The sequence below is a fragment of the Zonotrichia albicollis genome, chromosome Z (genome assembly GCF_047830755.1).
Source record: "Zonotrichia albicollis isolate bZonAlb1 chromosome Z, bZonAlb1.hap1, whole genome shotgun sequence".
NCBI classification, from domain to species: Eukaryota; Metazoa; Chordata; class Aves; order Passeriformes; family Passerellidae; genus Zonotrichia; species Zonotrichia albicollis.
Genome location: NC_133860.1, coordinates 39,001,228 through 39,025,655, shown reverse-complemented (window position 1 = coordinate 39,025,655; position 24,428 = coordinate 39,001,228). Strand labels below are relative to the sequence as shown.

The 24,428-nt window shown below is 38.4% G+C and overlaps 1 protein-coding gene across 1 annotated transcript in view; it reads left to right on the top strand.

Annotated features, from left to right (window-relative positions):
- The first annotated feature begins 968 nt into the window (after positions 1-968).
- The window catches only part of JMY (junction mediating and regulatory protein, p53 cofactor), a 69,357-nt gene continuing 45,897 nt past the window's right edge, over positions 969-24,428 (top strand). Inside the window, exons 1-2 of the mRNA XM_005492148.4 lie at positions 969-2,154; positions 19,245-19,418. Coding sequence (XP_005492205.1) covers positions 1,315-2,154; positions 19,245-19,418 — 1,014 coding nt within the window. The 5' untranslated portion in view covers positions 969-1,314. The remainder of the gene's footprint in view (positions 2,155-19,244; positions 19,419-24,428) is intronic.

Genomic DNA, 24,428 nt, shown 5'->3' with positions numbered 1-24,428 from the left:
CTGGTGAGTAGAGAATGAAATGTCTTTTTCCTTAGCTTGCATGCAACCTTTTGCTTTTGCTTCAGTGAACTACCTTATTTGAACTTACTGGTTGTTTTCCATCCTACGTTTTCTCCTTTTTCAGGGGAGAGAAAAACTGAAAATGGGGACTGATAAACCAGCATCCAGCAAAAGTCAAAGGTCACCTACCATATGGGCCAATGCATATTGTCCACCAATCTTATTTTTGATGCAAATATTTTCAGTTTGTTTTAGTTAGAAGTATTTTTGTTCACTTGTACATAAGAATAAATGGGATATCCTAAAGTGCACCAGGAAAGAGCTTCCCTTGAGCTCAGAATCATTCAAGACAAGCTTGTGAGAATTGTCTCTCCAACCACACTGAAACCTACGTGTTTTGCAATAAAATTGGCAACCTGGGAAAGCACTACAGACACTGAAAATTCCCAAGGTGTGAGCACAAAAGGCCAGGTCTCAGTGCAGTTTCCTTCAGTTATAAAGTACGCAACTGCCTCAAGACAGCTATTTCGGAACATGCCCTTGTCGCCAGGACTCCTCACAGAAGCTGCACGCTATTGCAGACTAAACAGGAGTGCAAGCTCCTGTTGCACGGCGTGCCGCTACGCGCTCCCGACAGCTGATCTTTAAAGTATTTTCCTTCAATGGCCAGTCAGAAATAACGCACAAACAGCCACCGAACCACTCCGGCCCGGCACCGCCTCCTTCTCTCCGCCCCCGCCGCCCCGTCCCCTCACAGCCCCGCCGTACCGCCCCCCAGCGGCTCCTCCGCACGGCTCAGCGCCAGGGGCCCGAGCGGCCGCGTTGAGGCTCCGAGCGAAGGGGCGGGGCTTCGCCCTACCACGCCCACCGAGGTAGAGCGAGCGTGGCGGCTCCGCGGCGCGGCCGGGGCGCGAGGCTCCGCCCGCCCCTCTCCGCCAATGGGGGAAGGCGTTGCGGGGGGCGGGGCCGCCGCAGGCCGCCCGGGGGGCGGGGCCAGCGCGGAGTTGCCGCAGCGCTGCCGCTTGTAAACAGATCCCGCCCCACGTGACGCGCGTGCGGGGTTTGCGCGGGGGCGCCGCGCATTGTCCGCGTTGGTGACTGGCGGGACCCGCGCGGGGAGCGGAGGAGGCGATTGCCGTCCGCCCTTCCTCCCTCGTCGCTCCGGTGGGGAAGCAGCGCGCCCTCCCCCTTGTACCCCGGCCGCTAAGATGGCTGGTGGTGGGCGGTAAGGCGGTGCGGGGCTGCGGAGGAGCTGACGGGACGGGAGCGCGGAGGGCGGGCGGCGTGTGCCCGTGTGCGGAGTCGCGCAGCGCCATGTCCGCCTTCGCCCTGGAGGAGACGCTGGAGGCCGACTGGGTGGCCGTCAGGCCCCACGCCTTCCAGGAGCGGGAGAAGCACAAGTTCGCCTTCATCGTGGCCTGGAACGAGATCGAGGGCAAGTTCGCCATCACCTGCCACAACCGCACGGCGCAGCGCCAGCGCAGCGGCTCCCGTGAGCTGCGCCGCGGCGGCCCCGAGGCCGGAGCCGTCCCCAAGGCTGGCGGCCCTGCGGTGCGCAGGGACCCGGGGCCGCCCCGGGGCTGCGCCCATGCCCGGGCCGAGGCGCTGCCCAAGAGCCCGCTGCGCCCCAAGGGCAGCCCGGCGCGGAGGCCGCAGCGCGGCCCGGAGGCGGCAGGTGCCGCCGAGGAGATCGAAGTACTGGAGCTGGGCAAGGAGGACGTGGCCGCCGCGCTGTCGCTGCCGCCCTCTCCGCCTCGGGTGAGCGACTTGAGCGCTCCCGACGCGGAGCCGGCGGGGGAGGAGTGCAGCTGGGCCGGCCTGTTCTCCTTCCAAGACTTGCGGGCCGTGCACCAGCAGCTGTGCTCGGTGAACTCGGAGCTGGAGCCTTACCTGCCTGCCTTCCCCGAGGAGCCCTCGGGCATGTGGACGGTGCTTTTCGGAGCACCGGAACTATCCGAGCAGGAGATGGACGCTCTCTGCTACAAGCTGCAAGTTTACTTGGTTCACAGCTTGGATACCTGTGGCTGGAAGATCCTTTCGCAGGTGCTCTTCACCGAGACCGACGACCCCGAAGAGTATTACGAGAGTCTGAGTGAGCTGCGACAGAAGGGGTACGAGGAGGTGCTCCAGAGGGCCCGCAGGCGCATTCAGGAGGTGAGGCTGCTGCGTGGTCCAGATGCTCCCACTTTAGTGTCGCATTTAGTTTAATCTGTGCCATCTTTTTTAGTCGATTTTGTTCTTGTTGCCCTGTTCCTTAGTGAGAAAAATGGGGCTTAGCCTTTCCAACGTCCCTAGGGTCAAGATTTAAGGAGGTGCAGATTTCCCGACTCATCAGAGTGTGTGTGGCTCAGTACTTTTTTCCGTGCAGTCAAATGTAGATGTTTGTAAATAAATATCCGATGGATTTGGGAAGGTCTTGCTCCCGTATTTTTGTTCTTGTGTTGCCTTGCACCAGGAGGTGTTGGGGGCTGAATTTTTTTCTGTTAAATGAGAGAAGCAACATGTGGTGTTTATTTTGATAGTACAGTTTAGGCATTTAAGACCAGAAAATGCCAGGTTCATACAGTGGTGCTGCATCTAGTATTTATATAGCAAGATTATGTTCTCCAGTGGAGTAAGGAGTAAGTACAACCGTTGTTAAGCTGAGATGTTCCTAGAGTTGGAATTTAAAGAAAAAAGCAAGCTGTCTGGTCCTAGTGGGTATTTGTTGTGTTGCTCTTGGTATTGTCTGTCAAGACTTGGGTGTTTCAGGACACTTCGTGTCTTTCTTAAACCATATACTGTTCTAGACAGAGTAGTTGAGGATGCCCATCTAACTAACTTCTAGCATCAGTGTATGAGAATTTTTGCTTTATCGGCCTTTGTGGACTGTATTGTATGAGGACTCAGATTTCACAGGTATAAAATGAGAATTTTACACTCGTTTTTGTGCGTTTTGTGGCCTTCGTCCAGAATATACCCGGATCTATCAAGGTGTGACTATGAGTATGAGTCAGGCTACACTGTGCTTTATTTTTACAAACATCATCTTAGTTCTGTTGTGGATATAGGTCAAGTTTGGCTGCTTCAGCTACCCACGTATATCCTGTCAATATTCTTTTGCGAATTGTGTGGTGGTGATTTTTTTTTCCTTGATGGAGTGTGAGTATATCCTCTTGCTCTCTGATGCATAGTTTTGAGTCCATAGAATTCAAGCCAAGCTTTTCCTTTGTGACTGGAGTTACAGAGTATGAGAAAATTGTAGTGTCCATGATGTAATCACGGTAAGAACATCCAAGTATAGCATTGCCAGGTAATTTAGTTCCAAACGGTTGTGTTAGGGTATATAATTTTGATTTTTTTTCATGTCTATTTCAAGGACTGAATTAAATCTTGCTATATGGTCTACAATTGGCAATTTTTTTGATAAAATTCAGTGTAGAAAAATCAGTTTGATAAAATTCAGCAGTGGTTTTAATCCACAGACTATGAAAACATATTGTCTTTCACTGGCTTTTTAAGCTGTATGAATGCTTGGGAATATATGCTTAAATTAGGTTTAGTTTACAATTCAGCAGTTTTTACAAGAACCCGTGCAGGATAAGAGAAGTTCATGTTAAACACATGGAATTTGGGAGCTGGATACCTAACTCGAGGGATGTAGTGTTTTTGAGGAAATACTAGTTAAGAATTACTGAGCAAGAGCTACTTGTTTCTGGGGGAATCTCAAATTCTATTTTGCCAGTACTAGTGGCAAAAATACATTTGTTCTCTAAGCTACATAATTTTATTCTGTGTTAATGTTCTGAACTTGGTGCAGGTAAAATGGCAGAGCCTGTGTATGTACTTGACTACTGTACAACCCTCCTTTCCCATGATAATCAGTCTGGTAGTGTACCTAAAGTCAATGCAGCTGTACTTCTGTCAGTTGTGTAAGTCGATCCTCCTTTAATTAAGGGTAGTTCATGTTTAAGAAAAGAAACCAATGGAATGACCTGCTCTTTCCCTCTTGGATCTCAGGTTTCTCTTTTCCTTACCTGTTAGGGGTTTGCTTGGTCTACAGGAAATGTCTTCCTTTAAGCAAATACTGATGCTCCTTGTCATTGCAATTCTAAGCAAATGAAACAGTGGATGATGGGCACTGCTTGGTATTTTTGAAGTAAAGATTTTTGTACTTTAGAGAAAAAACACGCATTCAGTAGGTTATCTCACATTTTACTTTTCTATCTGTGCTGGAATTCTGTCAGCTGATAGCAGGAATATTGGATCCAAGGAATTTTAAACAATTTTTCAAATTCTTACAAGAATTTTTTGGGAAAAGAGGAAGTGATTGAGAAGCATTGGTAACCAGAATGGTATCTAGGAGGAAATGTGAAGCGTCTTCATTAATGTAAAATTGTGCAACTCCCAAGATTTTGACTTGGCATCTTAAAATGTGACTCTGTAGTTTATAGTTATTTAATATATCTCTACATTTTCTAGGACAAATTCCTCTGTGCAGTTAGACTATTACTTGAGAAATGCTTGTAGTTTCTGTTGATTGGTATTCTTCAGTGAGCAATCAAACCTCATGTTCATTGTTTTAGCATCCCCTGCTTGGACAGTCATTGCTTTCCATAAATAACACACAAGCCAGTTTATTTTCACAGCAGTTAGTAATCGTTGCATTTTGTAATAGTAATTTTTATCTCAGTCCAAATTTTAGGCCTTTAATAAACCATAAGAATGTTGCAAGTAGAAAAAGATCCAAGATGCGTAAGTACAATAGTTGTAGAGGAACTGTGTGACCTGGGATTAATTTCTTCTGCCTGATTTGCAGTTTGAAATAACATTTCTTTTATTTTTTTTTCAAATAAAACTTAATAATTTTGAAATAGTTGAGGAATTTATTTAAAGTAAAAACTTGTTCAAATAAGTTTATACCTCTTGAAAAAAACCTTCAGGTACTCAGTTAAAAGATGAAAAGATACTATTTCAACAGAGAGTATACCATTGAATCCTTTTTTGGGATTCCAGCTTCTTGGACAGTATTTCCAAAATACTGTACTTTGTGTCAGGAAGGCAGAAGAAGTTTGTTGCTGTACTCTTGGTCCTGCCAGTTGCCTGTTTATGTTCTTCCTACATAGAGAAGAGTTTTTCTAGATTAAGTGTAGATGTTTGTTAATTTCTGTGAGTTTAGTAATATCAGTAATGGTGCTGTATCTCTTTGTCCGTTCTGTGTTTTCAGAAGGCTGAAGGTAGTCATTTTTTCCTGAATAAAAAATGTTGTTAGTGTAAACTGTCATCAGAAGGGATGGGTGGCTTAGTCATGCCCCAAACATATTTCATTGTGTGCTCTTGCATAACAAGTTGACTATTTGGGAAATCTATCTGTATGTTGCATGTCTACTTCAGCACCTTTGAAATACCAGCTTCTGGGAATGTTCCTGTTCCATACAGCTCTTAGTAGACCAAAATTTGGTCTATAGTCCTGATTGGGTGAAATTTATTGGATGATAGTCTACAGGATCTTGAGCGCCAGGCATAAAACTAGTCAGAAGCTTGCTTTGGTTTTCTTTTTGCTTTATAACATCTATGAATTCCAGTGTTTGCAGGTAGACAAAGATTCTTTTGTATCCCCATGCTGTGTGTTTTATTTTACTCTTTTTTTTAATGTGAAAGTTCAAACACTTGTAAGTGCCTGATTAAATTCTGAAGTAATTCTGAAAGCATCTTCTCTTCAGTGGCTGACTTTAGACTGCCATGAAAGTAAGGACCTACTGCTATTTATAATCTCCATCTCCTGTATGGTGATGTATTTGCTAAGCATGAGAATAATTCTGCTTGGTTTAGTTTTCCTTTGATTCAAAGAACTAGAAAGGCGAAGGAAAAATAAATCTATTTTGTTACAGTAACAACTTTGTATGAGAAGAAAATGTAGCATTTTTTGATGGAAAGCTATATGGTCACTTTATTTCTTTCATAATCAGATTTTTTCTATAAATTACTTTTGTGTGTTCTGAATGAATGAAATATGCTTGTGAAATTAGAGGAAGCGGCAAGGAATTGGTTCAGTTATATATCATGGAATTTTACATTTGTTACTTATCAACATGTATTTCTTCCATATTGTCACTCATTTCTGTTACAACAAAAAAGGTATATATTATCCAATAACATTTTGTTTTGTTGAAGCTGTTCCAATATTTTAGTAATCAATAATATTCAGGGTTGTCTCAGTAACTAGAAGAATTTCATTTCATTGTTTTTGGCTGTATGCATTCAGTTCTAAAATAAATGTTTATATGGTAGGTAGTGGGGCACTATAACAAAAGTGGAAGTTTTCCAAATGTGAGGTGACTGGATGCTGTTCAGTGATCTGCATCTAGACACAATAAGCTTTAAAGAGAGTTTCAACATCAGAATCAAAGGTAATGCGAAAGTAAATATAAAACATGACAAAAAAGTATCCCGTGTTCCAGTAACATGGAGAAAATGTTAGCAACAGTAGTGTTTCCATCAAAACCAATGTAACATCATTCTATGCAAGAAGAAAGAATAACTTAATATTGTATATGAACTGCAGTAGTTAGGTTTAGAAGATACATAAGGTGTTTCAGGAGGGAACAGAACACTGGTTTGAATTTATCATTGGGAGCACAGAAGATTAAAATAAGGTACTGGGGATTATTTTTCCTATTGGTATGAGGAAAGCAGAGTTAAGGCTAATGCTGGGCATTTGGGAAGTCCAAGCTAGTCTTGTTGGAATGCTTTTTTCTGTGTTTATTATTTGTAGAGTTAACACTTGTTTCCACTAACACGGTTTGGATTATAAATCCATTGTAAAGAAGCTGCTTAAGTGCTGAACTGGTACTGTAAGTTAGTACTGACCAAAATATGTCAGCTGCTGTAGGGTAAACTCTGTAGAACTGGCAGGTAGCCTCCAAGCTCTTTGGAGACACCTACATGATATTAATGCTCTGGCTGGTCTTGGGCGCTTGCTAGAGCAAGTTGACAATGAGTACTGCAGCTGTACCTGAAAGTCAGAGTGGTTGAAACAGTGTACATTTCTTCAAAACATAGGAAACTTATATGATTTAAAAATGAAAGGGCATTGACTTAAAAGATTAGATCATTCTTGACAGAATTTAAATCCTAGATGAAAAGTAGAGGTGCATTCTGTGCAATATAGCAGTATTAGTAACCCTGGTCTTAATTTTTAGACCTGAAGACAGCAGCTTGCAAGTCTAGTAATTAATTTCCTTATCCAAATACCTGAAAGAGAAAAAAAAAAAACCAGAAATGCAGTATATGGTCTTTTTAACTGCCTAACATGAGATTGGGGAACCATTTATGTCTATTACTTGGGGGAGTACTCTGATGCTGAGACTATTTAATTTGATATTCCCCTAGTTTCCCTAGATATAAATTTTCCTCTGTTTTTTGTTTAAAATTGTTGGTACCTATTTGTAGTATTTTCATGTGACAGAATATTTTGAAGAGGTGCAAACAACCTATGTAAGATATGTTCTGTACTCCACTGTGCTGCTCAGGATTCACAACTTCCTTCATTTCTTAGCCTTTAGAGATTATATTGGGTTGTACTTTCTTTGTGCTTACCCTTGTCTTGTGTGTTTTTTCTCATTTTTTCCTACCATTATTTTCTTCATCTTCAATTGAATGCCTTCCCTTCAAGTAAATGCTGTTTTAAACTGCTTTCTTAAGTTTAAAACATTCTTAAGAGAATTTTTTTTCTCTCCTTTTCTGCCTGGCATAGTGTTTTTACCCAGGCAGGTGTTGAATTTGAAAACAGATTCACTGTCATAGTTTCATCTCTTTATGTTTCTGTAACATGACAAGACACTGTTTACAAATAGTCAGGGACGGCTGTGCTTTACATATGTAAATGTTGCTACCACAAACCTAAAGAAGGTGGTGAGTAGCAGAGATTTTTGGAAATTGCTGCATTTTTTGGTTTAGAGGCTGTGCTTTTAGATTTGTTTTTTAATATTATTGGAAACATAGCATTGCAATGCGCCAGGATATTGCTGTTATTGGAGAGGACTTCTGCAGAATTGAGGGCTCAGTCCAGCTAAAGATATATCTGCCAAACTATTTTTGCAAGAGATGAAAACCTTGTCATTAGAAATATGGTAGAGAGAAAAGGAAGCTAGGACAGGAGGAGATGGAAAATTATATTCTAAGGATACAGAGCATCTGTGAGTTAGTCAATATATATATGTATATATGAGAAGACAGCTTCCCTGCAAGCCAGGCTTTGGACATGATCATCTGCAGCCATTCATTGTAGATGTAAATAAAATGTGGGTGATATACCCTCATGACACCACTCACCAGTTAGAAAACCTTGGGCAGATACTGCTTTCAATGCAAAACCTTTCAGTGGTAAGACCCTGTGTCTGGGTTTCTTTTCTATCTATGCTTTTCCAGGTGTAGTGTTTTTGTAGGAATATCAGATGTATGTCTGTGGGTCTTTTTGATTACTAATGACAAACATTATCCATTCAGAGAAGTTTGAACACTTGGACTTTTTTTGTTAAGGATTTGCTTCTGGAAAGGTCTTAGAAAACACTTCCAGTCATTCAGCAAACATTGAAATTTTTTTTAAAGGACCTTGAGTACTTCTGATTTCTTAATTAAAAATTTGGATTGTTTTATGTATTTATATACTGTTACAATACTTTCCAAAGTGTATTTGTGGCAATTGACCTTCTTTTGGAAAAATGCTGTGATATTAGTGTGAAGGAACTGGATGGGTTTGGGTTTTTTCTCTGAAAAATGTTATTTAAATAATCAGTTAGCATTTGTTTGTCGTGACTTGCAGATGATTTATGTGACTTTTCACATAACAGTACTGCATCATGACTTGTTTGAGCTACTTTAGGGAAAGGTTGTTATAAAAGATTTTCAATAATTTAGAATAATAGATCGTTTTGTTAGGAGGAACCTTACTGTGTTTTCTAGTTTGACCCTATGCTTAAAATACAACTAGTTTTGATTAGGGCTTGCTTTTTTTTTAAAGGAAACCTGAAATTTAAAAAACACTGTTTTATATCTGTTGAAAGGAAATATTAAAAAAATTAAGAAGAAAAAGAAGAAATGAAAAAGATATGAATGTATTAATTAAGTTGTGAAAGTTTTGAGAGGGAAAATCTATAGATTAGTTCTAGAAGTTTCTAATTTTGTAATTTTTCTACAGTGTAAATAGCCTTGTGACTTCAGGTCCGAAATTCTTTAGCCTTCAGTAATGCGTTATTTGTTCACTATCATATGTCAAAATTTTAAATTGTAGCATTTTGTCACTTCAGAGTAGTATAATTCAGAAAAAAAAATCATGTATGGGAGGAGGTTAAAAAAATCCCAAACTATTTGCAATATTGGAGGTCTTCTGGAGGAGTTGAATGAGTAGGTAAATGGTGTGTATAATTTCAAATGTGTTTTATCATGCTGCTTTATCACACATGGATTTTATTTCCCTTAAACATTTAAACTGAGTATCTGCTCTCATTCATTTCTCCCTAAGAACAGGAATAAAACCAATTCAGACAATTAGCACCGCAGAATAAAAGTCTGTGTTCCCCTGCTGTTAATAGAAATTGCTTTTGCCTGAAATACTGTTCTGGTATGAAAGTGATATAGTAGCTTGTAATTTACTGTATTTGCTGTTAAGGTAGGAGGAAAAATATGCATGATTTGGGATCTAAGGATTTTCTTCATATCTTATTTACAGTCCACTATTAAGAACAAAAAGCTAAATATGTTCTTTCTACTGGGCTTTTTTTTGGACGTATTCAATTTTTAAATAAAATCCCTATTATTTCAGCTTGGAAGCTTTAAAAATTGCATTTAGGAAGGCAAAATGCTATTTTCTTAGGCCTGCCTTTCCATGATTGCACTGTAGTATAAGGTGCCATAGAGGCTGAACTCTACCAGCATTGAAAGAATTCACAGAGGGCCATTTGAGTTACCTCTCATCTGTCACCTAGGCTTAAAGGTGGTTCATCATCTGTGTTGTTGAAGGGAGCTGAAGAACTGGATCATCAGCTTGCTGGCGTTGATGGGGGGGATGCTATCGCTTTCTGTCCTCCCCCACGTCAGCTTTGTGTTCCTTCCTGTTCTGCTTCTCTGTCCTTTCAGTATGCTGATTCAACTCAATAAACCTCAGTAAATTACTCCTAGAGAGACCACAAAGTAGTTTTTTGCCAGACACTGAATTAGTTTGTTGAAGGATCTGAAAAATACTAAAGACAGTGAAGTGGAAGAGGGGGGACCTGAGTGCATAAGGAATGTGGAACTGGAGTAGACTGGGAAGAAGAGGGGCAAGATGGGATGGGAAGAGGAATCTTCTCTCAATGGGAGCAAGCTATTGGGTCAGCTTTAAAAAGTAAATTCACCCTCACAAGTACTTAGAATCTGGTATTGTTCATAAATCTTTTCCTGCTTTGAATTCAATTTTTAAAAGTCTTAACAGTAGACTTATCAGACATTTGAGAATTATTTGCTACCATGCCAAATGCACTGTAAAACTGCTAAGAGTACTAATTCAGTGCTGCTGATCTAATTCCCATGAGCTGACTTCACAGTGAAATTGATTGTACCTCTTTTTTTTCTTTCCATCGAATGTTCTTTGTTTTCATAAAAGAACATTTGCTTTTTATGGCAGGTGAGTATTTGACTAGGCCTGTGTCCTGACATGGCAAATGTTATGTGAAAGGTTTTAAGACTAGCACTATAATACCTGCTAACTAAATGTATTTGTTCTATGCAAATATTAGTTTGTTTAGATAATAGTCAGTTTTGATGCTCTTGAGTATATTGTCCTGGCTAACAGCATAGTTCACAACAAAAGAAGAAGACAGTCTGTGGACAAAAGTTAAAGTATTTTATGGCACAGCCTGAACACTTATGTAATGCATGTTCTCAGTCTTCTAACCTGCATAAAAAAATACTTAGACCTCATTAGGATATGTGTAAAGTAAGTTCTTTGCCAAGCCTTCAGGGTGAGGTGTTGCCTAGAAGTCTTTTTGTTCAGAGTTACCATGTTCCAACCAACCAGTGATTCGTTAGTGACTTTATCTTTTCATTATTTTGCCCCTTTTCAAAGGAAAGGAGTCCCAAAATACCATAACAACTCTGAAATACAGATCTAAACAGATCTATTTCATTCATGAAATTGTGTTACAACGTAAATACCTATTTGGGTGTTACTAACAGGAAAAGGAAAACCTACCACTCCTATACCGTGACTGCTCCCATGCAGTTAGCCCTTTGCTATGATTTCTGTAGCTCATCTATGGCTATCCAAGTAATATACTGAATTCAAACTAATACCTCATAGTTCTGGACACTCATTTAACATGGCAGTCTGACTAAGGAGTTGTACAGCCACATCACACAATAAGGTAAGGTGACCAGACTAGTACCAGCTTGAAAAAAGCACTCCATGTGGTGTTACATGTTTGTCCTGTTTACAGAGAAGGAGATGCATAGTTTTTAGGTGTTGACATTTCCCTTTTGAGCTTTCAGAAGAGATCTAGTTTGCCATACATTGTTGTCAGAGCTGAGAGCTTTATGCCTGAGCCTTGTGATTTTCCAACAAGTTATATATATGTACATACAGTTCTGCTGAGATTTCTATTTAGAATTCCATGTGGGAGGAGAGAAGTTGCATTGTTCAGTAATGATGCATACATGGAAGTAATGTTTTGGCTCACTTGGCTGCATTAAAATACTGCTTCAGTTTTTCTTACTCAGTTCAGTTCTTTTCTTTATCTGTGGAGTAGTATTACGGGTAGTATGTTGAAATGAGGTGTGTTTTGGTAGGCAGTGTAAAAGAGCTAGACAAAGGTAATTGCTACTGTCTAGGAGCTGTAACCTGTGTATAAGGGAGAGTCACTGACAGGAGTGAAAAGTGGCCAAGCAATCTGTGCTGGTCATAAACTCCTGGGGTGTGCTCTTGCCGTGGGTAGATGTTGTACATCAGATGGCCACCAGAGCTGCTCTGTGACTCCCCACCTCAACAGGGTGAGAATATGATGTGGCTCATGGGTTGAGATAAGGATAAGAAGAAATCAGTCACCAATTACTGTCACAGGCAAAACAGAATAATCTTGGGGAAATTAATTTCATCTATTGCTGATAGATCAAATTTTGATAGTGAAAAATAAAACCAAATCATAAAGCATCTTTACACCACCCCTCCCTTCACCTTGGGCTCAACTTCCCTACTGATTTCTCTACCTCCTCTCCCTGGATACCATGGGAGGATAGGGAAGGAGGGTTGTGGTCAGTTCATCATGTGTTTTCTTTACCACTCCTTCCTCTTCATGTTTTTCCCCTGCTCTAGCATAGGTACTCACCCGCAGGAGACAGACCTCCATGGATTTCTGGCAGTGTAAGTGCATCTCATTGGGTGAAGTCCTTGGGGAACCAAGTGCTCCAGTGTCCTCCGTGAGATCATAGGGGTCCTGTCAGAAAACTTCTCCATTGTGGGCTCCCTTGTGCATGAGGCCACAGGTTGTCAGGAGCCTGCTCCAGCATGGGCTGTCTGTGAAATTACTTCAGGGGCCAGTGGAGGGGTCTTCCACAGGCTGCAAGGATATCTCTACACAGGTGCTTGGAGAACCTCCCCCAGATTCTTCTTCACTGACCTTAGTATGTGCAAAGTTGTTCCTCTCACCTGTTCTTGCTCCTCTCTTGGGCTGCAGTTGTTGTGCCAGCACTCTTTCCCTATCTTAAATGCATAATCCCGGGGTGGTATTGTGGTTGCTGATGGATTTGGCCTTGGCCATTGGTGGGTCCATCTTGGAGCTCGCTGGCTTTAGCTCTGTTGGTCATGGGGGATGCTTCTGGCATCTTCTCACAGGTGCCACTTCTGTAGTCCCCCAGTACAAAACCCTTTCCGCCCATCTGGAACACCTCTACACACATGTACTGAGGTCCTAGGCTTACTGTGTACAGGTAAAGGACTGTTTTACGTAGTGTTTAAAGGGGAATGATGTGGTTCATTTTGTGTTAGTAGTTCTTAACAGGCCTAGATGACACATCTTAGGCAAGTATTCTTAATTTCTTGTGTTTTAAACACCCCGTGTTTTGCTTTCCAATATCTTTGTTGGGTTTTCTTGTTTGCTGTTCCATTTTTTGAAAACATGCGGACTTTGAGCTTGTTTGCTATGCATGTTTTTTCTGTGCTTTTAGTTTAATTAGTTGAATTAGCTCAGTTCTTCTTTAAACAGCTGTTTTAAAAACTACCCAAATCCAGGCAATAACCTTGCCAATGCATTAGCATACACTTCAATTCCCTGTCTTCAGAAGCCTCTTTGAAAAAAAAATGGACAATTTTTGTGCGCTCAGTAGGTGGTCAGTTGCTGTGTTGTTTCCAAATAAGTTACTATGGAATTCACTTGTTTTTATCTTTTTTAAATCTTAGAAGGTTAGACAGATGTAGTGCTGGATCCAGCACTTCCCATGCTAGTCAGTATTAACTAATTTATTTATGACATCCTCCCTCTCTATCTAGATTTTGTGTTCTCTTAGATGATTTCTGCCCTAGCAGTAAAATGTACTTTAAATCTGTGAGGGAGAGTCTGGCTTTGGTCTGTTACTGATATAGTAATGCAATTGATCTTTTTTTACCACAAAGGTAAAGATTATTGATGGCAGTGCAGTCATGCAAACAGCTGGATATCTTGGCAAGTCTTAATCTCTTAACTGTGATGTGTGACATTTAAGTACAGGACCACATGTTTGTAAGAGCAAGAAAAGCAGTTTGCTTGTAGTGAAGATTTCATGTAATTGAGTCTTCTGCTTATTGTCAGGACGTGTAGAAGTATATTTGCTTTTAACAACAATTTCTTTTGTTTGGTTAAAGAGAAACATTTCTAAACATCTGCTATGCAAAAAAAAGGTGCCTTCTAAGTTCAGTTGCTAGAATTTTGCATACAGATTTTATGTATTCTCTAGCTTTACTTCTTTATAACTCATTGTCTGAACGTTGTTGCGTACTATTGCATCATCAGGAGGCTTGAGTATTTTACTCCTAGGAATGCTGTTCTCTGGACAAAGGATGGAGTATCTAAAACTACTCTTATCTATACTTCTCTCTGACACCAGCTATCTGTGGTTCTGCCTGTGAAACTGAATATGCTTCAATTTGAATCTTTAGAACTCTTCTTGGAAATGGCAGGTAATACTGCCAGGCTTCTGAGAGCCTAAATTCATAGAAAAATAGGGTGTTCTGTAGTTATTTCTGAAGTATGAAGGAATTTAAGAAGATACTGAAAAAATATCTTTATGACTGATTTTATCTAAAAATGCTTATGAGTCATATTGCAATGTTTTTATAAAATGCACCAAAAAAATAGGAGTAACAGGGAAAGTTTTGGGTGTATTAGCAAAGGAAATGTAAGACTTGACTCTTCTATGAATAAATTAAACTTTGGATTATGCACCCAGTTGAGGTCAACCTGCACATAATTACACTGTCAGTTGTAATGTTTTTAAAGCTTTTTGAACAAAATAAAATAATAGAGAAAAAATCTTTGTTATGTAGTTCAAATATATATACTGTTACATTAAAAAAAAAAAGTGCTTCCTGCTGGTTAGAGTGTATCTGCATAATAGTTGCCTAAAATGTATGGATTCATTTAGTTGTGAACAATGTAACATCTGTGAAACATGATTCTTAAAATAAATGCAGCATTCAATGGGTATAGAGCTAGTCAGGCCTGTACAGGATGTTACTTTGCTCTCCTCCACCCACTTCTTCAAATAATGTAATTAAAGAACTGTGAAAGCCAAAAATTCTTACTGAGACTGTTGAAGTAAATGAGCAATAACACTGAATGTCTATGCTGAGAACTAGTCCTCACTGGGGCATAAAACATGCCACAAAAATTGTTAGTGTGTTTTATGCCAACACCTTGAAAACTGCCTGGCTTTAATGTTCTGGGCTGGTCTAGACACTTGGCTAGGTACTCATTTAGTACTGCCTGTGTGAAAATGGGAGCATACAGAATCAAACTATCTGTGGGTCTATGGAGGGTGGGATTTTCATTATGACATTAATTCTGTGCTAGTCCCAGCATCCCAGGTATCTAGTTGTCTGAATACTAACTGGATAGCAGCCAGCTAAAAAAAAGGCTTTGGCTTGCTTTGATCTGGAGCAGGAAAGCTCCATCAGACTGCGTGACAATGCGAGGTGCTCTGTGCAGCCTGTTTTACACCATTCCTGTGTCAGTGCCCCTTCCATGCTGGTGACAGTGAAGCACCTGGATTCTTCATCAGGGTTAAAAGCCTCCATATAGAAGTAGAATCAAAGCCATTGGTCTTCTGTTCATACCAGCCCGACTGTTGAAGCCTTGGTGGTTGGTACGCACTCCATTTCCAAAATAGAGAGAGAAATAGTTCTGTATTCCTTTAAACCACTTATACAGAATCATTTAGGTCAGAGAAGATCTTTAAAATCATCAGGTCCAACCATTTTTGTGGCGCTGCCGCGCTGCCAAGCCCACCACTAAACCTTGCCCCTAAGTGCTACATCTGTGCATCCTTTAAAAACCCCAGGGCTGGTGACTGAGCCACTTCACTGTACAGCCTGCTTTAGTGCTTGACAGTTCTTTCTGTGAAAAAATTCTACTGTCCAATCTAAACCTGGCACAATTTGAGGTTGTTTCCTCTTGTCCTGTCACTTGTTGCATGGAAGAAGAGATGATCCCCACACAGCTAAAAAAAAAAAAAATATATATATATATATCAGTTATAAAAACCAGTCACCAGTAAGACAAGCTCTATATTTGCGTTAGGCAAGATTAGGGAAGAGGGTTGGCAATGGTATTTCCAAGCGCTGTATAGCTGTACTGTCTTTTTTCTCTTTTTTTAATAAACTTAAAGTTGTCTTTTATAGTTAGTTCATACAGTTCAGGTGACTTTCCCTAGAAGCTGATCTAGTCTTCTTGGGGAAGATTGGATATTTGCTTAAATACATCTCTTCAAGTGGGTTTTAAATAAGGTACTGTACCATTTTGAGAAGTGCTTTATCTAGAAATCCCATTTGGGTTTTTGTAGATCTTTCTCTTCCTCTCTTCGCTTGGGGAAGCACACATTGCAGTAGGGCGCTATAGTTTTTCTGCTTCCTGGTTCCTTGGTAGCTGGTAGGGCGAGCAGCTATTTTTAACCAGAAGGAGTCCGATCTTTTGATTTATTTAGGCTAATCTTGTAAAACTTATCCTCTAGACAATTCACCAGTTCCATGAAAGGCACCTTAGTGCTTTTTTTGTAATGAGGGTTCCAAGACTGAATACAGGATTCAAGCTTTATGTCCAAGGTTAGTGTTTCTCGTGAAAATAGGGTGTGAATAGATGGATGGGTGTAATGAGGCTGTATGTAACAAGTACTCTCAGGCTGTTAATTTTCCTATCTGTTTTGAAGAATTGAAGAATACCCCTATTGAATAGCTCATTGATCTTTACATTGAACCAAATAAGATTATACTCTTTGGTTTCTAAGTAATTTTTCTTACACTTTTTTTTTTGGAACTGCCGAATAGACAAAATTTTACTACCATTTTCATTCAGAAAGCCCGCATTAGCAATAGGATTCTGCTTGCATCATTGCCTTAGAGATGAAGAATGGAAGGTTACCTTGTGTCAATAGTTAAAAAGTAAATATATGTATAATTCTGTATTAATTGGTTATGAATAACCTGCCCTTACTTCTGTGTTTGGTTTTTTAATTGAAGGTTTGGTGTTTTTGAAGGAGTTGAGAATTAGGATTTGATTTAGGTTTTGGGTAATCCCAGCAGCAGACTAACACAGACAAGACCATGAAGTTAACGGCCATTTGCTTACCATTTGTATGCACAGGAATGTATTGATAATTCATTATTTTATCCCTGGTGTTTTCAGTGAGAGACATGATTTTTTCAGAACAGCCAACTAGTTATAAGTAGCTACTAGTTTTTAGTGTCCTTAATATGTCTTTGTACTATTCTGATAGTCATAAAATTGGGTTTGTCATCCATTTCTTGGCACTTTGACTCCAGCTTAGGCAGAGTTGTGCCCATCTACCAAAATATCAGAACTATTAAAAAGGACTTAAGAATCGTCTGTGAATAGAAAGGAAAAAGCCCTTCCATTGTATTGTTCTGTCCCTGGAATAAATGTACCTAAGATTCCCTGTTAAATGATTACATTTTCTTGAATTGTCATTTTCTGTTGCCCTCTAGAATTTGTATCCTAGTGGAGTAGTAGTGTTTCACAATGAAACAGAGGTGCAAATTTATTTGCTAGTAAGATACTAATAGCCTAAGCAACTAAAAGGAAACTGTCATGTACTGGTAGAGTTTCTCCTTTGTGCCATGGGTGGCTTGAGAAGAAAGATTTAGTACCTTGATGGAAGTCTGATTATAGCTTTGGGACTAAAGAGGGATTTCTGGCTGTGCTCGGGGAAAGTAGGAGAAAACTGGTGTATGGCAACTCCGCTTTTAGCCCTAGTGGTGTGAAGTGGAGCTGAGGAAGATGGTGCACTCTTAGACTAGATGGTTGAAACAAATAGTGAGTTGGAATAGTGTGAGATTCATAGGGACTTAAGGCATGAATCCAAGAGTATCTGGGTTTCTGTAGTTTCAGGTTATGTTATGTGTGTCTAAGACTGAAAGTTAATAAAATGTTAGTCTTACAGACTGCAAGCCCAAAGGCTTGTCTCAGTGAGAACTCAAATGCTACAAAATGCTGTGTGCTACTGGAAGAGCAGAAGAACATAGGCAATGACTTTCTGATAGGAGCAATTGCCTGTGTGAAATTGTTTAGGTAACAAAGCAATTTGCCGTGTGCTGAAGTTTCCTCCTTCAGAGGATTCTCACATGTGTTGTACATCCTCTCTCCCAGACCTTTCTTCTCTGCTAACCTTAAGTGAAAGCTTTTCCTGTCTTCTCATGGAATATGATTGTTGCTTTAATGGTGAACGTATAAATAAAGCCGCTACAAGCATCTCTGCTTTCTGCTCTGCACCCTCTCTCAAACCTTCTTTAGTGCTTCAAAGGTGGAGCTACAGAGATGTTCTAAAACAAACTTTCCATTACAAAGAAAGATATTTTTCATACCCATTCTGGTAACTGAAACACAGCTCACTATAGAGAGAAATTTCATGGATGGTTAGCATCCAACTTCAATGAACAGATAGAAAATAGGATGTATTTACACCACAGTGTTACTAATCTTTAGGTTTAAATAAACTTGGACTGTGAATATATGCTTTTGGGGTGATAATATAAAGGGCAAGAGACTTTGACTTAGAAAATTATATAGGAGGGAAATTAATTTCAGATAATCTTGTCTTTGTAAATACATTAGCTACTCGACATGTCTGTATGAGCTTAGTTTTTATTAAACAAGTAAATATTTTTTTTAGACATGGTGAAGGGTTTCCAGCACCATGTGAAGTCCGCTCAGGCAAATGCCCAAAATAGATGCAAAATGAGCATATACAATAAAAAAATCATACATCGTAGCTGCTTTGTACAAGTGAATTTTCTGCTTCATAAGAACTAAAAGATAGAACGGACAGACTTCAATGTTGTATTTTCTTATATGAATTAAAGTCATTTTATATTAACATCTAAGTATTTTTTAAAGATAAGAATGCTTAGGTAATTCCCATTGTAAAAATAAAATTAATGGAAGGTTCATACATTTGAAGTTTTGTGATTGAACTTTCTAGGAAGTTTTGTTTCATATGGGTTACTCTCTGTCTGAGGCCACACAGATGTAATGGGGGCTGTGTGTATCCAAAGAACAGACTGACAAAAAACTGCACAACCTGAACACCAACATTCTCAAAAATTTAGAAAGTTGAAAATGCAACTTCTCTTTCTGTCTCCTTGTCTATCACTCAGTTTCCCCTGCTCTGTTACCCAAAAGTGGGAAGTGTCTGAAGTAGCATACCTGATGACTACATTATAAATTGTTGAGCTAAGTTGCTTTTTCTGTTTTCTTTGTGCTCATATTCATTACCTTCCAGAAATCTTTGGAAATTAAAAAGTCAGTCTGAGTGTTGCTCAGTTAAGGTTATCAGAGATGTGCTCATACTTAATTAACTGAATTGAAGATGTGTTTTGGGGACTAAAATTGTTTTGTTTATTTGTCTAGTGATTTTGTGGGAAGGGGAAGATGATACAAAAGGATAGGTTAAAAAAAGTTTTTTAAATTGCTTTCACTTTTATCAGGAATGTTCCGATATTTTCATTAAAACTTGTACTTTTTCTGCAGCTTCTGGAAAAACATAAGAATACAGAAAGTATGGTAGAGCTCCTTGAACTGTACCAAATGGAAGATGAAGCCTACAGTAATCTTGCAGAAGCCACCACAGAGCTCTACCAGTACTTACTACAACCATTCCGAGATATGAGGGAACTTGCGATGCTTAGAAGACAGCAGATAAAGGTAGGGTAAAGACAACTGAGATACTTATTATTTGGGAAGTTCTGCTTTCTAGTTCCTATTTACTAGTTCTGTTATGCAGTATATGAAGTGATATTTTTCCTCAATGCTGACCCGGTTTTTCTGGGCTCTTCACTAAGATAAGTGTTTTTGATGAGTGAGAACGTCTGACATATGTAGCTAAACACCACCTGTTTATCTTGCTATCTTACCCTTCAAATGCATGGCTGAATTAAATAGGTCAAACTCAAAATTTTATGGTTGAGAATATTGAGTAATATATAAAATACAAAGAGATGTGCAGTATTTATGCTATTGTATATTCTAGAAGATTATTTCAGGTAACTAAAATGAAAAGTAATTTTCTGTGTAATCTGGTGAACTGTGAAAAGTCAGTAGCTTTTTTTCTGATGTTGCAAAAGACTTAAACTCATGGAACATAAATTAAAATACATAATTTGTTGTAACACTTGGACAGTATATTTTCCTAAGAGCTAAAAAAGCCATCTGAAGAACACTGCATTTTGGTAAATTTGTTCCGGAATTAGTATGTTTGTTATATTTGAAAGTAATTCTAATCTTGAATGCTTAGCCAGAACTAACAAAGGTTATCTTTATTGCATCTTGGATGTACTTTTGGTAAAACTATTAGTTCCTGTGTAGATTATTAAGACTACAGCCTTCTGATTCTAAGCTAAAATTTTATTTCATTTAATCTGTATTGTAAATGTCATTTTATCTCAGCTTGATACCTTGTTCAGTTAGCCAACAATTTTTTTACTGTTTTCAGCTTAAAAATAGTGTTCCTCTCTGGTTTTGAGAAAGAATGAGGGAGACAAAAGGATTTATGATGTACTAGCTTTATTTTGACATATTGTTGTGAGCCTAAAGTAATTTTTCAGAAAAATCAGCAATCTTAAAATAACTCATTTTATAATGTGATGATGTTTTAACCAAAAGTGCTTTTTCTTCTCTTGAATGATGATACTGCACAGAGAATTGGCATGAGTATTTTTTTCAGACGTATGATACAGTTGAAGCCTATAAACTCTTCATTTATTAATATGCTTTCTTCAAAGCATGGTGAAGTAATTCCCATTTTATTGGAATTTATAGTAGAGAAAAAGATTATTTGCTTGTTCTTTTGTCAAATAAGAAAAGTAAATATTACAATGAGTAGATACACGTATTAAAAGTTGTGTTGTGCTCTGTTTTGATTTTTTTTAAACCTCAGCAATGTCTTGAATTCTGGTTTTAAAATGCATCATTTAATACTCTTCCTGAAAGATTAATGTTGATAAACTTCAGAGGTGTGTGCTGTGGTTGATTATTTTAGTAATACATAATTTCTTCTAAGGTACATTGTGTTCTCTTCCTAACTTGGCAATTTGTGAGTTAAAATACTTGGTTGTCTGTATAATGCACTAGAGAAAGATGCCATGTCTTGTTTTTCCTTTCATCCTTTGAGAGAAAGCAGTATTTGTATCTATGATGACAAAACATATATTATACTGGGTAGCTAGGGTTGAAGAAATGTTTTATAAATAGAACTTGTGCATGAAATTGTTTTTATTAACTGGTTGCATATGTTTTTCTGGCAGGCTTTAAGTTTCAGACCTTTTCTGTATTAGGTATCTGTTTCTGATTTGTGGGGAAGTTGTTATTGTTTGGTTTGTTTTTTTGGGGTTTTTTTAAGAATTTGGAAGGTTTTAAGTTTTTTAATGAGCTTAATTTTGTCAGTTTTCACAGTGAGTTTAGAAGGAAGTTAATTACATCACCCGTAATCTTTGGGAAGAGTGTTTTCTGATATTGGAGCAGGACATAAAAATTGGAATATATGTCATATGGTGTTAAATTTCTGCTGTTCCTGTGAAATTTTAAGGAAGAGACAAGCCTATAGGAGGCAAGGGAAAAACAGAAACAAAGTTCTATCTTCAGTGGAAGCTTACTAGAGAGGGACATCTGTATTGTACCCAGATTCCTTCTTTGGGGGAAAAAAACAAACAACAAACAAAACAACTCAGAGTGAAAGTTCATAACAAGGTTAGAAACCATGTGGAAGCTTGGAAATGGAGGTTACTGCTGCCCATTATAGACATGATAGAATCTTGTTTCATTTTGTATTTTGATCGTACACTCATTTTTCAGGTGTATTTTGCTTCATTTAGTGTAAAGGATGGAACATTTAGGTGTGTGAAGAGTCAAAGCTATGAAGTAATCAAATATTTCTGGGTTTGAAAAGCAGGATGAAAAGGTATAAGATCATGAAAGGAAAAAAAGCTGGGTTATTATGAAATGAAATGTCGCTGTGGAAAAGTAACTTCTAATGGCATTTCTGCTTAATTACGGGCTAGTCATGTGACCCTAGAACAATGTGTTCAGTAAGTGATATGCTTGTCTTTTTTTTGGGCTTCCAGCATCAGAAACCTGATTTTGTTTATATAAATGCTCTTTATATGTAAGTGCTGCTCAAATCCATGGGGACTTCCCTCCAAGCATGTCAAGATGCTTACCAGATACCATGCATTCTTGCAAGAGCTGAGCATTACAAGCACAGCTGTGTTTTGGACTTAAATCTTTGTATGTATAATATGGGAACGACCTTGCTTGCCCCAAGGCCTTTATGAGGGACACAGAAATAAAAGCTGACATGTAATGAATGGTATTATCAAATTGAGAAATGTCTATCAAAGAGGCAAGTCTGAACTCATTTCAAGATTAAAATAAAGATTCACTTACTAGACATACTCAGTGTGTTTAGTATGACTGTATTTTGTAAGGTAAATGTGAAAAGTTGTATTTATAAGCCAACCAAACAGTTCATATATTCACTGAATGCTGGAGAAGGCATAATAAAGGAATTGAAGACAGTATTATATTTTTTGATATTCATAAAAGCTGGGCTGGATTTGTATAGGCATTTTCTGATTTAATTACAGACTGTTACTGATTTAGTTGTAATAATAGGTGAAGACATTCAAGCAGTGAGTTCTAGCATGGTAATTTCACTATATGCATTACTGGCCCTTTTCTTCTGATTTCACTTTTTCTTTCTGATTTCGCTGAGTATTATATAGGCACCAGGCAAGTGAAGCTTGATACTCAAATGCTGTGTTACATGTTTTGGGCTCTCTGTATAATCTTCCAAGAACTGGGAAGGCAACTATGAACATAAAACCACAGGATAAACAATGTTCATAGATTAATCTAGCATTGATGTTGGATTTTAAATGGAATTTAAGATACTCTTTTTGCTAAGAATCAGACTACTTGGCAACTAAGAAAGGATGTTAAATTGTTGATTCTAAAAATGTTTCACATTTGTGCCCACAAATTTTTCCTTAATCAAAAGAAGTAATTTACCTGTGAAAAATTGTTAATTTTTTGTGTGTGCAGAACACACATTGCCATAGCAGAAAAGTTGGAGGTAGTAGTCATCAATAGCTGGAAATAAAAATGCTAAGTGTTTCTGAAATTTGGAGAAATCAGAGTAGGTACCTCTGTTCTGGTGCCTTTGATTTCAGAAAGTTTAGATTTAACTTTGTGAGATCCTCCATATGTAGTGGTGTGTTCTTCAGAAAGTATGTGAGGGAGCAATGAGATAGTGGTTGATAGCTGGCTGTAGAACTACTGGCCAGGTTACTGTTATCAAGCTTTAAGTCCCGTAAGACTAAGACATAAAGTTTTCTTTGATACAGGATACCAAATCTGGTAAATTGGAAAAGACAAAAAAATTATTTTAAAAAATTACTTCATGAGCTAAACCTCACTGGCTTTTTTGTCTGTACGTCTGTGTTCACCAGTCTTCATGCAGTCAAAGAAACTACCTTGCTACTTAGAATTTTTATGGCCTTGTAGTTGTGGACGGTACTTCAGTCATGGTGAATAGGCACTGGGTTTGTTCAAGCGCCAAGTGAAATCAGTGGGAGGCCTTCTCTTTTCATGCTTGAGGGTTTTTTGGATGTCCTTGATATTGGACTAAAGATAAAATGTAACGAATTGCTTCACAACCTACATGTAGATGCCAGCAGAACTTCAAAACATGCATTATTGAAGGTCTGAGTTGAGCTGGTTTTTCTTAACTGGAAAATGATAATATCTCATGATGGGTGAAAGCTTAGAGCCACCATTACATCTCAGCTCATCTTCAGGAAATAAGCACCCTGAAAACTTACTGTATGTTAAATATATTAAACATACTTGTAGCTTCATTGCTTATGTGTTAATGATTTTTACTTTCATGTTAGTTCACATGAATGTGAAGAGATTTTAATGACTTCAGATACATTAATATTGAAGTCTGTCACTGGAAGCTAGAGATTTTTGATGATTCATAACATCCTGCTTTTAAAATTTTTGAAATCTTTTATTAGTCTGTCTGAAAGTTTGCTTCCCTCTCAAGCTCACTTATGAGAATTCTGGTATATTAAAATACAATTCTAGCTTAAACTATGTTTGAATTCCTTAATATATAGTGGTGAATTGCAGTAGTGAACTTTATAACTAATTTAACTTTGATTTATGCAAAATTAAGTACTTAGAAATAAATTACATTGTATTGAACATGTAAAATTTTGGTTAAATAATAGTTTAATGAAGTATGAAACAAGTTCAAGGGAAAAGAAATGTAGAGATGAGAACAGCTGGCAAAACTGAGAGAATTACTTTTAAAAGTACTTACAGAATATTTTGTTTTAAAAGTCCCTAATCACATAAAGATGTTTTGGAGAAACTGTAAAACATCAAAGGATTTTTAACTTTTTTTAAAATCTATTTGCGGCTGAATGTGTGTCCTCATATCATTAGGAATAATACTTAAATAAACATAGCTTTTGAAAAACCTGTAGACTGGAGAAGAAATCTAAGTTTATGCAAAATGGTCAGAAACTTCGGGGAAATTATTGCTTGCTTGTTTGAGAATATGCTGCAATATGGTGAATTATGCTAATTGTCTTTATAGTTTGATTCAAGAAGATTGTATGTCAGTCTCTCTTTACAGTCTGGACTATAAAT